At 33.9% G+C, this 15,294-nt stretch overlaps 1 protein-coding gene across 1 annotated transcript; it reads right to left on the bottom strand.

The window, feature by feature from the left end:
- Window positions 1-10,151: 10,151 nt before the first annotated feature.
- Window positions 10,152-11,405, bottom strand: LOC115876558. Its single transcript, XM_030892368.1, has one exon. It carries the CDS (start codon window positions 11,403-11,405, stop codon window positions 10,152-10,154), a length of 1,254 nt encoding a protein of 417 aa, XP_030748228.1.
- Window positions 11,406-15,294: the final 3,889 nt, after the last annotated feature.

Raw genomic sequence — 15,294 nt, 5'->3', positions numbered from 1 at the left:
TATTAAGTTTCATATCTATCTTAATAGAAGATTATTTTCTTTTATCTATGGTTCAGGTGCTGATCGACGATTGATCTTGAAAGACGACACTAAAACTCACGAAAACCTCGGAAGCATTCGGATCCTACACGGAGAGTTCGGTTTTGTTCGGCGAGAAGCGCGTTGCGGGAATTTTGAACATTATGAATAATCGAGAATCGAACAATAATCACAGACAATAATTTTATTATGCGAAATTGATAACAGTAGTTGACTGTTTTGGTTGTTATTTGTTTTTATAATAAGCTATATTTAAAAAACTGATCTGCATTCATATATTTATTTTTAAAACATACAAATACCATTAAAGTTACAAGATGTAATTTGTCATTATTTTGCTCATTTTAAAGAAGAAAGGTGGTTAATGTTTATGGCTGATATTTGGTAATATACCTATATTGCCTACATCAAGTTATTTTAGTCAAAGTTGCATTGATTATTGGTGTAAATTAAAAATTGTTTCATTGCAGATTGCATGATCACTATCTAATTTGATGCATAAGTGAGAACCATAGCTTTACATGGAGAGAGCTCATTATTCTCAAATTCTACTCAGAATCTTTATTAAAATATCAGTTCTTAAATTGAATAACATTTTCATGGGGAAAATAAACGTTTTAGGAGAAAATTTGTTAGCTTAATTACTGTAACATATTAGAAATAAAAACAAATTTATAATAGTTCTAATTTTAGAATGTTGCAGTTTCGATTACGGCCTATAAGAAGAAACTGCAAGAAACTTATGGCTGTTCTATGTCAAGAAAATACAATAATTACAACAATACAATACAATAATTTTAACAACTAAATAATACCACATTGTACAGGTTAGTAGTAAGTAGTACAAAATAAATATAAAACTTATAACCAACAGTCAATACATATTTACTTAAATAAAACCAAAAACAAAATAAATAAAGCCTTAAACAAATAATCTCTTTCACTTTGTTGGGAATAATTCTTGCTTAACCATTTTCCTTTTATGGCTCATTATATGGTCTTTTTATTGAACTACTGGCCTTCTCTGTTCATTTAGAACAATAATTGCTGATGTGTCCTAAAAATAAAGACTATTTGTAGTGTTTTTTTTCATTTCTATATTTACCTACCTGGCTGATTTACTACGATTACGATAATAATTGTAAGTTTTTTCCACATAGTCATTATATTTTCTTGGCTTGGCGAATGCATAATTTATCTTGATCTTCTGTTTTTCATACCACAGTTTATAACTTTCCTTTGTAGCAAAGTTATGTGTTTCCATTTCAATTTTTACTTCATGGTGTTTATCTTCAAATATTGTTGCAATATACTGCAACTTCACAAACTATACAGACTACCATATTTAGAGTACACAGTGGGCAAATAATACGCTTCTTCTTGTCTAGTTTTTTACAAAATTAAGTGAAACAACACAAATTCATAATCCAGTCGAATTAATTATCAAAGTTAAAGTATGAATCGCTGGATCCCCAAAACGCATTCATAAATTGTAAATCTTCTTTAAATGCTTCTAGTATTTTTTGTATTGTTTAAAAATACAGGAATGCTGTTGAGTTTTTAACTTTGTTTTTAAATGGGGCCACTATTTACTATGATATTTATAAAGTGCTTGTTTACAAGTCCAAGTAGCGGCAAAAGTTCAGCTGAGTTTGGTGTGGGCCATGATTTGCGCGGTTCAGCTTCCAAGTATTTTGTCCTTAGAGAAGGAAAGAGAGACTCTCTTTCCTTGTCTAGGGTATCGTGAGTTTTAAAGCCCCGTTCTCAGAACTGCGCGTCGTGTCGACAGCGACACTGATTGACACTTCAAACGACCAATGGGAGCTGTACTAAATTTAAAATTGACAGTTGTTTGAATTTTATTCGTCTCGTCGAATTGCTTTTGAAGTGTCGCTGGCGACAGGTCGCAGTTCTGAGAACGGGACTTAAGCCCCGTTCTCAGAACTGCGTCTTGTCGACAGCGACACTGATTGACACTTCAAACGACCAATGGGAGCTGTACTAAATTTAAAATTGACAGCTGTTTGAATTTTGTACAAATCTGATTGGTTTTTTTGTCGTGTCGCGGGCGACACAGATTGACATTTCAAACAACCAATGGGAGCTGTACTAAATTATAAATTGACAGCTGTTTGAATTTTGTACAAATCTGATTGGTTCTCTTGACGTGTCGCTGGCGACAGTCGCAGTTCTGAGAACGGGGCTTTAAGCCCCGTTCTCAAGACTGCTGTCACCAACGACGCTGCATCAGATTTAACAAAATTCAAGCAGCACATCAGGCTAAACTGATACATCCCGGTAATCGTTTGAAGTGTCAATCAGTGTCGCTGTCGACACGACGCAGTTCTGAGAACGGGGCTTTTAGTGTCGTCTGATCTTGAACGTCCGAATTTGGGCGTTCGAGGCCAATTCAAGTCGTTTTAAATGATTATTATTGGGTTTGCTGGTAAGCAAAATGTAAATAAAGTAATTAGTTAATTAATTTATTGCAATCAAACATAATGGATCATCTGTGGGAAGATATTACGGACGACGAAGATTTTTTGGAATTGGTTCATCATGTTGTACATCCTCGAGCCCCACAAGTCTACAGAGATCGACCAGATCATTTCAACATTTGGAATGATACAGAAATTAAAAAACAAGATTTGGGAGGAAACAAGTTGTTAGATTTATAATAGATGAATTATCTGAACAAATCTCATCTGTTACAGACAGGTATAGTTTGTTACTAACCTGCCAAGTTTTAAGATGGACATAATTTATTTGTTACTCCTTTAGAAACCAAGCAGTAACCCCTACAGAAATGGTATGCACTGCTTTGCGTTTTTTAGCCACTGAGAGTTTTTTACAAGTTGTTGGAGATTTCGGGGACATCCATAAATCAACAGCCAGCCGAAAAATATATATGGTTCTAGAAGCAATTGCTCAGTTGGCACAACACTTTGTAAGAATGCCAAGAACTGAAGCTGAGTAACTAATGTTAGAAAAGGATTCTTTAATATTGCTAAATTACCAAGATGTGTTGGCGCTTTGGACTGCACTCACGTAAAAATTCAGTCGCCTGGGGGGATAGATGCTGAAAGTTACAGAAACAGAAAAGGATTTTTTTCATATAATGTTCAGGCTATTTGCAGCTCTGATCTCAAATTTCAGGACATAGTGTGTTGATGGACAGGCTCTGCCCATGATTCCAACATATTTAGGAAGAGCAGAGTCAGAAATGACTTTGAAAATGGAGTGTATGGTGACAACTTACTTGTAGCTGATAGTGGTTATGCAATAAAACCATACGTTATAACACCTCTATTAAATCCTCATACACGAGCAGAACATCTATTTAATGAGGCACAAATACGAACAAGGAATCCTATTGAGAGATCGTTTGGAGTTTTAAAAAGGCAACAAATACTTTCTTTAGGAATACGCTTGAAGCAGGAAAAGGTAGAGGCTGTTGTTATGTCTACAGTGGTCCTTCACAATATAGCATTATCAATGGGAGATGTGGAGCCTCCAGAAATCAATGAAGAAATTGCAGCTGCAATAGAACTGACAAATAATGTCAATAATGTCATGGTTGGACATGTACAAAGAGGAATCAACTGGGAATCAACAATAGTGTTCGTTACACATTAATAAATACCTACTTTCAAAATTTGTTGTAGATATTTTCTAAAAAAATGCTATATAAAGATAATACAAATATAAAATTTATCCTGTGGTAGATTACCAAAAATAAACATCATTGAAAATACAAATCTTTATTGAGAACAAAATAAGCTTAATTAATTAATTAAATCTTGCTCCTAAACAGAAAATCTGAAAAAAATATTTTTTAATTGTTTTTATATTTACTCAATTTGAAGGTTATTCTTCTTGTTTCACGATGACCACGCGCCTTTCGACGGCCAGTCAGAGTCTAAAATTTGAAGGTTATTTTTTTTATTTTTTTTTCTATTTTTGGCCACTTGTCTATTACGACATTCAGCCAGCTTATTTCTTAATATTTAATTAGCGTTTAAAATCGGACAAATACAGACTCACACACACATTTAACACCCATGTCCGAGGCCGGAATCGAACCGGCGACCTTGCGTCTACTAGAATGCGGCGCAATCATTTCGACCACAAGGCCGACAAAGCAGGTTATAGTAGTAGTAGTATATTAGTTTAATGGCCACAGCTGCCAGGGCTATCCGGCCGGATGGTAGAATTAACTACCTACGGTTGAGCGTTTATATAGATGATGACACACAGACGAGGATCGCTATAAACTATAAAGCGAGCCTGGGAAATCCCATACCCCGACTGTTGAGTTGAAGAAAATGATGGCAAAGGAAGATCCTGCATTTAAAATGTCAAAGATTAATTCCACAACTATCTAAGAATTCGCCTATAATATTAACTACAATTGGATGAGCATGCAAAGCGGAGGTAAAATTATGAGGGGATGTTTTGTAAAAGCCAATAAGTGATTTATATAGTTTATCTACTAAAGCGGGAAATTTATTGCATTCAAAAAAGATGTGGTTTAACGTTCCAATTTCTCCACACTCACATAAGGAATCTGCATTTACACCTATACGATGTAAATGGGACGGAATTAGACAATGTCCGCTTCTTAATCTGAAGAAGGTTGTCAATCTTTTTCTGGGAAAATCTTTACATGACCTAAACCATATGCTTTTGTAGGGAAAAGTAACAATTTCTGCATAATTTTTCCTTTTGTACGAGATAACTCCTTCCATCTGCCTTTCCATAACGACCAAAACTTTTCCTTAAGAATTGGAATAAAATCAGTAAACCAACATTTAATCTCAGCATCTCGACCATTTGTCTTTCCAATATTTGCTAATTGATCAGCTTTATCGTTGCCTAAAATATTCGTGTGACTGGGTAGCCATGCCAATGAAATTCGAAATTGTTTTTCTCTTAACTCAAATAGTTTCCGTTTTGTAGCAAATGTAATTTGACTGTCCTTAAAATTTGGATAAGCTGCTAATGCTCGTAAAGCACTTTCACTATCACTAAAAATTACAGAATCCTCCAATTCTTCTTACATTCAATGCCATCATAATAGCAAACATTTCTCCAACAAATATGGAAGCATATCCAGGAATCATATAGGTGGCTTCCAAATTTAAATCCGGGCAAAATATACCTCCAACATTTTATTTACTTCCTTAAGAGCGTCCGTAAAAACTTTATTTTTGCTTAAATTTTAACTCAATAATTTCTCTAAATTTAATAGAATTATTATCACTCTTATTTAAATCCAATCTTAAATATTCATTTTTACTAAAATAAAGAGGAAACTTATAATAATGATGCATATTAACAACATCAACATCTTGAACATGAGGAAAAATTTGATCAATGCCTTCAATAAGAGGAGGAACATGATAATATCTTGACCAAAAACCAAATGATTGATTATATGCCCCATAAGCTTCTGTAACAGACTGAATAATGGGATTATCCTGAATAGAGAATGATTTTAAAAGCAATTTAGTGGCCAAAAAATTACGTCTAATATTAAGGGGAAGTTCTGCCGATTCTGATAAAATGATATTAGTTGGACAGGAACGCATAAACAGTTTGAAGGTTATGCTGTTAGTTTTTTCCAGGGAATAGGTACATTAAAGAAATGCTAACTTCATGTTAAAAAATGGAAACAGACGCCACCTGGTGTCGCCTGGCAGTACTAGCTAAATTGAGGGGAATTGGAGGGGCGGGGCTTAAAAGAGGGGAAATTTTAAAAAAATATTTTTTATAAGTCTCACTGACTTACTGTTTAAAAGAGATTAATAAACATATTTTTATTACTTTAATATGGTATTAAAAATATGTCTATTAACTTTACACAACAAATCAATGATATTAAAGACTTATTATTTTCAAAGAAAATTCATAGTAAATAAATTACACATTAGTAAACAATATCATTTATTTTTAGAGCTGCGATTTATATTACAATAATATTTAAATATATATATTTTTTTAACAATGAAAAAAATATCCCGGAACCTGAAAAAGAAAGATGATCAATTAATGACTTAAATTAGTTCAAAATACATTTTGCAAATAACTAGTGAATTGGAAGATAAACATACTATTAAAAGACATTTTAGTACTATGTTATCATCTATTTACTGATAATACATAAGTATATAATAGGTAAATAGCATGCATAAGGCACTATGATACAACTACCTGTATCATGATAACACACAATCACAAAAATATATGCTAATTTAAATTCCTTTAATGATCTAATGAAACACTATCTAGCCTCAATGCATTGCCATTCCAAAGGCAAAAAAACTGTTATACCAAATAAATATAAGCTGAATAAAACTTAAACCAAGCCAACGTGCATAAACAACCAAAAATGCATCAAAAAATACTTTTTTATCAGATCATACCCTTGGATATATTATGTATTTTATATATCGCACATCCCGTTCAAAGTTTACTAACTCAAAATAGAGAATATAGAGAGCATTGTCAGGAGAAGTAAAAAGAAAATTTAAGTTAAAGCAATATGCTCCTTTTTGCATATTAACGGCCAAATAATATAATGTTGATTTAATAAAAATTTACTGGCATCCTTCTAAGGTATAAATCAGATTAAAAGGACATTGTTTTTTAATAATTGTTTGTTTGTAAACATTTTGAAGACAATACAGTTTTGAACGGGCTGTGCGATATAAACAAGGATCTTACTATTATTTGAGATTAGAAAGTATTTAAATAATATAAAACATAATCAAAATCATTTTTTCATCATAAATTATAGAGGTACTTACGTGTTTTGATATTATCAGGAAATAATACGTTTAGTTAAACGGGTACGCTGCCAGGCAAGTTCTATCGGCGGGTCTTTGCAAAATTTGAAATCTAAAAATACAAAAATACGTTTACATCTTAGTTGTATTTACGGATAAAGTATTTGTGTGTAATTTCTGACTTACCAGTTAACTGAATAATCGCATTAAATACATCAAAATGGTAATTTAGCCAAAAAGCAAAATTGTTTTAATCACTTGCCAGGACAGCCCGGTCAGCTTCTTTGTTGGCAAAATGGCCGCGGTATCATGATTTAAGCAATGTGAGTGACAAAGAAAGCCAATGCCTGGCAGATGTTGCTTTCTTTGTCGTTGGTCCTGGCACGTTTAAATTTGACTGTTGCCTGTTTTCCCATACAAGTGACACCCCCGTGGTTTTTTCTTCTTTTTTCTTTGTAAACTCTAGTTCATGAAAACGGGAACTGGAACAACACTTGAGGGTGCATCCACACTATCTTAGAAAAAGCGGAACGGCGTATCGGCGTAACGACCTTGAATCAATTTCCAGCAATTCTATTGGCTGAAAAATTCATCTGTCAGAGATTTTATCTGTCGAATTCATCTGTCAAAAATTTCAGCCAATAGAATTAGTGGAAATCGATTCAAGGTCGTTACGCCGTTACGTCGATACGCGGTTTTTAGGTTAGTGTGGCTGCACCCTCATCATCTAAAACGGCGTATCGGCGTAACGACCTCGAATCGATTTCCAGTAATTCTATTGGCTGAAATTTTGACAGATGAATTTGACAGATAAAATTTCTGACGGAATGAACGTTTCAATTGAATTACTGGAAATCTATTCCAGGTCGTTACCTACCGCTTTAAGTGGTAATAACCTGAACTCGGGCGCAGAAATATGCTCTGAACTACGTTCAACGGTGAACTATAGATAACTGCAGTTCAAGAAAACTTCTGTTGAACCAGTCGTTGTACAACCGGCCCTAACAATGACTGAAGAATATAAGGACATGTAACGCCCCTATACGGGCTGCAGCAGAATTTGTGATCTTTTTTTGTTTGGTGGCAGGTTATCATTTGGTCACCAGCGACAATTCTAGCGATTTACAATAGTTTGTGTAATGGAAGGCGTATAAACTTTGTTACAATGGTGATTGTTCAGCTTTCAAGTGTAAAAGCAGCAGCGATAAGAAAGAGCCAGGAGTTACGTTTCATAGGTAAATAAACAGTCCACTCCCAAGAACAGTTAACCTAATAGGACTGCTCATTCAGCCAAAAGTGTCCGCCAGGTGCATGCGAAAACTACTCGCTTTGTGACGTCATTGTAGCCTTTGTCATGGTTATTAGTCCTTATCCGGCATCCGGCAACCAATAATACACACACGTGCATTATTGGTTACCGAGCTCTAAAACATTCATTGGCCCAGTTTTATTTATTTAAACACCTTATATGTATGCAGTATAGAAAATTAACTGTATAAATCGTATTAAATACTCGGATAATGCATTTTTAAGAACAGCAGTTTGCAGCATCACCTTTTGCAAGCATTCTTTTTAGAGTATTTCCATATTTTGCTTCAAAATAATTAATAAACAAAATCGTTGGCACTTAGTATGCACTTTGTCACAATCCACAACACAAAATGAACGTATTTATATACTCTATAGCTCTAAAAACTTTAAAGACACCTTTTTCACATTTAAAATTGACAAAATAATTAACTCAAAATTTCTCAGCTATTATTTTTATAAGAAGTTTACCATAAGCCTTTCTTAACAGTTTCTACTAGCTTGCGCTACAATTACAGCGATTGCACTTGTTGCGAACGCTTATAAAATAAGAGGTCAGTTTAAAATGAAATAAGCATTTTGACTAAAATACTAAACACTATTTAATTAAAATAAGTAGTAAAAATGGTCAAGTTTTCTCTGCAGCAAATGCGAAGAACACTTAGCAGAAGAAGTTTATAGTCTTAGTTTTCAAGGCAATTATATAGTCTATGAAGCCTTTACTGTCAAGTCAAAATAATCAAAGTCAATAATTGTTTGTTACCAGTTCCTAGTTCCTATTGGTTTTCTGGCACTTTTCACAACACGTCACTCACAATACTGAAGAACACTCAGAAGACTTACTAACTAAACTTAGACGAGTTACTAACTACACTTAGAAGAGTTACTAACTAAACAAGAATTTACTTATTGTTGTTAACTAAATAAGGGGGAGAGCAAATATTTCTCTGTTTAACTACTAGAGAGAAAAACTATGCGGAGACAATGCGATAGAGAGAAAAAGAAGAGAGAGAGAGAGAGAGAGAGAGCCGCGTCTCTAGCGCGATCATAATTATACAAAATTAATGCGTGGCAACTTACGCCGATGTTCAGAGAGGACTGTTTCTTTGTCGCCCTTAAGCCTCTAGAAAGTTGACCCAAAAAGGGCATTTTTACGACCCGACAATTTTTGTAGTTCTGTGAAACAGATGGCCCCAAATAGACAGTACTAAAACATTTGCGGTTCAAATCGATTTTGAACATACTCCCCCCTTTGAAGTCTTTGACTTTAAAACAAACTTAAACGTACGCTTAAACTAGTAAGTACTTACCGACACTATTTTTTTGAAATGTTTTCGCTTTGAACTTGTGACAAGTATGACAACTAATAGAATTTTTCTTAATTTCCTTTGAAAGGGCCTTTTCCTTTTTAAAAAGACTATTTAGCGGCCAATGTCTAAGTCGAATCCTTGACAATACAGTTTGCGGTCTTGCATGTCCTAATAAAATGTGTTCTCTTTTAAAGAGAAGTCTAACCACATGGTTATTTGACAGTAGTAATAACAAGGAAATTTTTGGTCGTACGGTATCAGTGCTTGAGATAATCTGCCTCCAACCCTAATAAGATTATCATTGTCAATGAATGGAGTTAATTTCAAAATTTGTTTGTTAGAGACCTATTTTTCCGATTTGAGTTGAAGAAGCTGCTTTAGAAAGTTTATATTTGTGGTGTTTAATTATAAACTGATTAGTAATTTTTAACTCTTCAATTGAAAGCGGACCAGTGGAATTTTTGGACTGAGGCTTACTGTTCTTTACAAATCGAAGTACAAAAGCAATTGTTCTTTGTAATCGCGAATAACTTGAGAATTTAGTGAAGATTACTTTCCAAATATTGTTAGTATCAGTGAGTAGTACCGTTTTTTGTTTTCTCTCTTCCACATTGGTAGTTAGAATATTTCTGTCATATGCGTGTAAATCCATGTCAAAATTTTGGAAAAAACTTGGGCCGTTCCACCAAAGGGTTGCGTTTTCTAATCAAGCAGGAGATATTCCTCTAGAGAGTAAATCGGCTGGATTTTCCTTTGATGACACATAACGCCACTTACAATCTTGAGTGAGAGTTTGGATTTGTGATATACGATTTGATACAAATACTTGGAATCTGGAAGGGTACGAGTGTAACCAGGCAAGTACTATCTCCGAATCTGTCCAAAGATTTACACTATCAAAAGATAATCTTTCAATGAGTACTGAGCGAACTTTCGTTATTAAAGTGGAGAGGAGGTGTGCACCACAAAGTTCTAAGCGGGGAATAGTTATTTCTCTTATAGGTGCAACTCTGCTTTTAGAAGTAATAAGGAAGCATGACACTTTCTCGTTAGGATATGAAGCTCGTATATATACACAGGCACCATATGCCTTTTGACTAGCATCCGAAAATCCATGTAGTTCTAGTGATATTGGCTTATCAGCTAATAGAATAAAACGAGGAATTTTTAGAGATTTTAATAGCGCCATATCATGAATGTAAGATTTCCAATTTATAAGAATATCTTCTTCTAAAAAATCATCCCAATCAATTTTAGTTTTCCAGATTTCTTGCATCATTAGTTTTCCTATAACAATAACTGGACCAATTAATCCTAATGGGTCAAACATTTGAGTTATTTTTGAGAGAACTTCGCGTTTAGTAACCTGTTTTTCTTCCGAAGGTATCGGTAAAGATATAGAAAATACATCCAAATTGGGGTTCCAAAATATTCCTAGAACTTTGTTCGAGATTCCATCTACTTTAATATCGTAATTTTCTTGAGAAATATCAGATTTGTGAGAGTGATTAATATTGTTGAGAAGTGAATTTGAGTTTGAACACCATTTGTGTAAGTGAAAATTTCCTAATTTACATAATTGCATCAGTTGACGGTGTAATTCGACAAGATTTTCATATGAATCTTGGCCACAGAGAATGTCATCTACGTAACATTGGGAGAGAAGAGCATTTGAAGCAAGTGGAAATGTTTTTTGATTAATAACAGCAAGTTCTTTCAGTACTCGGGTAGCTAAATAAGGGGCACAGTTAGTGCCATATGTAACAGTTAATAATTCTATACACTGGAGCTTTTCACACGGTTTTTCCCGCCATAGGATGTTATGCAGATATGTATGCTTCGGATTGATTCTTACTTGCCGGTACATTTTCTCGATATCAGAAGTAATTACATATTTAAAGGTTCTAAAGCGCAGCAGAATATCGTAGAGGTCAGGCTGTACTGTGTACCCTTTATACATTATGTCATTAAGAGAGAGACCAGATGAAGTTTTCAGCGAACCATCAAACACAACTCGAAATTTACTGCTTTTACTGTCATTTCGTACTGCAGTGATGAGGAAAGAAATACTTATTTTCGTTCTGATCACTCTTCATAGAGAGGGGTACAATACGAGCGTGATTTAGGGAAATATATTCATCGATGAATTTCTTATACTGAAGAAAGAGATCTGGGGTTTTCTCAAATCGTTTCTCTAATTGATAAAATCTTTTTCGTGCGAAATCAAATGACTCTCGTAATGTCCCGTTCGCATTAGGGCCTTTCAGTGGTAAATCCACCTGAAAATGACCACTATCCAAAACGATGTAGTTTTCTACAAATTTTCTTCCACTAACATATCTTCGGGAGCTAAATATTGATTTTTTAAGGGCTTGACTTCTTCTATTGACCAAAATCTTTCCAACAGAAGATCTAGAGGGGTCTCTGCATTTGATAGCAGGAATAAACATTTTTTGGGGTTTAAGGTGTGATTAAAATTCGTGCTAACAATATGAGAGGGGATCAGACCCGAGAGGACGTAACCAAAGTGAGTATCCACTAGTGACAGACAATCATCATTTATTTTTATTATGTTTCCTAAGAGAATCTTGTAATACACATCAGCTCCGAATAAAATATCTATTTTAGAGGGTTTACTAAAACTAGGATCAGAGAGAGAGATTCGATCAGGAATTGCCAACTTTCTTTCATCAATTCTAAACTGAGGACAGTTTTCAGTGATTTTTTCTAAGATGCTGAAGTTTACCAAGAGAGAAAAATTCCTTTCTATAGTAGAATTTACGTTTAAACGCACGGCATTATGAGCATTTCTGACGTTGCCACCAACGCCTACAATTTCAACATGCTGTCTCTCAGAATATGTTTTTAACCTTTTTTACAAGAGATTCGGTGATTATTGAAATAGTGCTACCAGGGTCTAATATCGCCTTTGCAGTTATTAAATTGCCGTCGCAATCTGGGATATTAACAAGAGTTGTGCCTAACAAAACTTCACTGTCATTGGAGGAAAATACTGATAGAGTTCTATGACTAGTAGCAATAGGTTCACTGACCTGAGTGTGGCTGGGAGTGCTTTTAACTGTACCCTCATTGTCTGAAGCTACTTCGTTACGCGGAGGGCTACTTTCACGTGGATTATTATCCCTTGAGCGTCCATCAGATGGCGCGAAATTTGACCTGGATGAGTAATTTCTATCACTATTGTTATATTGAGATCTTTGAGATTGATCATTATTTCGCCAATTTGGAGTTCTTGTTTGAGGAGAATACCTTGACTCTGAAGGACTTGATGAATGTAAAAGTGAGTGATGTTTCTTGTTACATATGGAGCACAATTGAGACGTACAATCCTGTACTTGATGTTTTGAACCTAAACAGTTAAAACAAAGACTGTTCTGCATAACAAAATCCATTTTTTGATTCAAAGGCAAATGTTTAAATTTTAAACATGTATACAATCTATGATCGGGGAGTTTACAGTATATACATTTCTTAATATTTAACGAAGAGCGAGGAGAATTACAATAATGCGGGGTATTTTCATTATAAGAGCGAGAAAATTCCCTTTGCTGATTTCCATGTGCATAGTGGGAAAATTTTTGAAACCTATTACTAGAACCACTTATGGTTCCTTTAACTACTGGAGGAGATATTTTCGACGGAGTTTCCGAGAGATCTTCCAAAACCGTACAGCGCTTTTCTAAAAAGTTTAGAAAATCTTCTAACTTTGGCAAAATAGGTGGAGAAGCCGAAAACATTTGAGAGCCTCTTTCAGAGATATATGCCTTTCGAGTGCCAAAGTCTAAACGTTGAGAGAAGATGTATATTAAATTAAATCCCCATTGCTGTACAGGGATGCTTTGATGTTTCAAAGAATCTGCATTCTGTTTAATACGCACAATAAATTCTCGAAGAGTATGAGCGGTGACCTTTGTTAAAGTGGGGATCTCAACTAAATTTTTAATATGGGCAAATATTATAGAGAGTTGATTATCATATCTTTGTCTAAGTGTGTCAATAGCAACTACCAAATTATCGCTTGTCAACTGCAGTGTTTCTACTAATTGTAGAGGCTCACCCTTAAGATACGTTCTCAAATAAATTAATCTCTGAACATCAGTTAAAGTTTCATTGTCTAGTATAAGAGTTTTGAACAATTCGTAAAAAGCATTCCATTTAGTTATGTCCCCGTTAAATTCTGGAATATTTAATTGGGGTAAATTCACGTTTGGATTTCTAGGATGTATCATAAGAGAAGTTGGTTGGCTATGTTGGTCTTGACTTTTCGGGTAATTCTAAAATTTTCGTTTTAACTTAGCTAAACATGAGAAATATTATTTGTCTTCCATGGGATCTGCATCCTTTTTGGATGGATCTATTTCCTCTACATCTAACTCTATCATTTCATATGATTCAAAAACTGGATTAAACCCTCACTTGAAATTCTAAATAATCTAATTCAATGTCAACATTTCTAGCATACCAATTAATGATTCTAGAAATTCTACCCTTGTGAGTGGCTCGTTGTTTAATCAAAACTTCGAGGTTAGCCATTTTATGATTAATAATTTGACAAAGTGATTTAATTGGGATTAAAACAAAGTACTTCAAAAAGAGAAAAAACTAGTCAGAAATATAACAATTCAGAGAGACAATTCAATTCACAAAAATTATAAACCTGTTATTCAAAAAAATAACATTCAATGATTATGTGTGTTATCTGTGATTTATTAATAAATCACAAGCGAAGCTTGAAATTCTATTTTTCGTTGAGAAAATAGTTATTGTCTTACAAATTAGAATTCAGAGATATTCAATTCATAGAGTTTTAAATCTACAAAAATAACAATCAATTAATAAATCACAAGCGAGACGAAATTCTATTTTTTCGTTGAAAAATAGTTATTGTCTTACAAATTGTTTACAAACACCACAATATGTCGTTATTCAATTAACAAAGTGAGAAGTTACACAAATAACACCAACATCTAATTATGTCAATAATTGGTACATTAATCTAAATAAAGAGAAATACCTAAATTTTCTTTTAATCTAAATGACTATATTTAATTAAAATTTCTTATCCTAAATAAAACGGCGGTGTCAAAAGCGACTGTTGACAAACATAAAACACTCAAAGGACAAATTCCTTTTTTGTATCGATTTATCTCTAGTTTAGGGTATAGTAATAAAACTAAAAATTCTATTCACTATAAGTTCTATGAGAAACCCTCGGAGAAACCTATCCTTTTGACGTGGTTTGGAATTTTGGAAATAGAGAGTTTTTGCAGTACCAATAAGTGTCTAACCGCTGCGGCGGTCTAACTTTATCCGAAATCACTCGCGTAAATTTTTCGGTTTTTTGGAAATTTGTGAATAGAGAAACTTGTCCACTGGAGAAATAGTTCTATAATTTTTGTAAATGTTATTTCTGAATCCGGCTCGAAGGACCATTAAATGTAGCAGTTTTCTGCGAAACTTGCGCTACAATTACAGCGATTGCACTTGTTGCGAACGCTTATAAAATAGGGTGGATTCAGTTTAAAATGAAATAAACATTTACGGCTAAATACTAAACACTATTTAATTAAAATAAGTAGTAAAAAATGGTCAAGGTTTCTCTGCAGCAAATGCGAAGAACACTTAGCAGAAGAAGTTTATAGTCTTAGTTTTCAAGGCAATTATATAGTCTATGAAGCCTTTACTGTCAAGTCAAAATAATCAAAGTCAATAATTGTTTGTTACCAGTTCCTAGTTCCTATTGTTTTTCTGGCACTTTTCACAACACGTCACTCACAATACTGAAGAACACTCAGAAGACTTACTAACTAAACTTAGACGAGTTACTA

The sequence above is a fragment of the Sitophilus oryzae genome, unplaced genomic scaffold (genome assembly GCF_002938485.1).
Source record: "Sitophilus oryzae breed Bouriz unplaced genomic scaffold, Soryzae_2.0 scaffold_1436_pilon_pilon, whole genome shotgun sequence".
NCBI lineage: Eukaryota > Metazoa > Arthropoda > Insecta > Coleoptera > Curculionidae > Sitophilus > Sitophilus oryzae.
Note: the sequence above shows the minus strand (reverse complement) of the source record. Positions and strands in the feature narration are given on the sequence as shown.

Bases quoted from the DNA above. Each gene is read 5' to 3' on its own strand.
- LOC115876558 (XM_030892368.1), bottom strand. From the start codon at position 11,405: ATGTATAAAGGGTACACAGTACAGCCTGACCTCTACGATATTCTGCTG.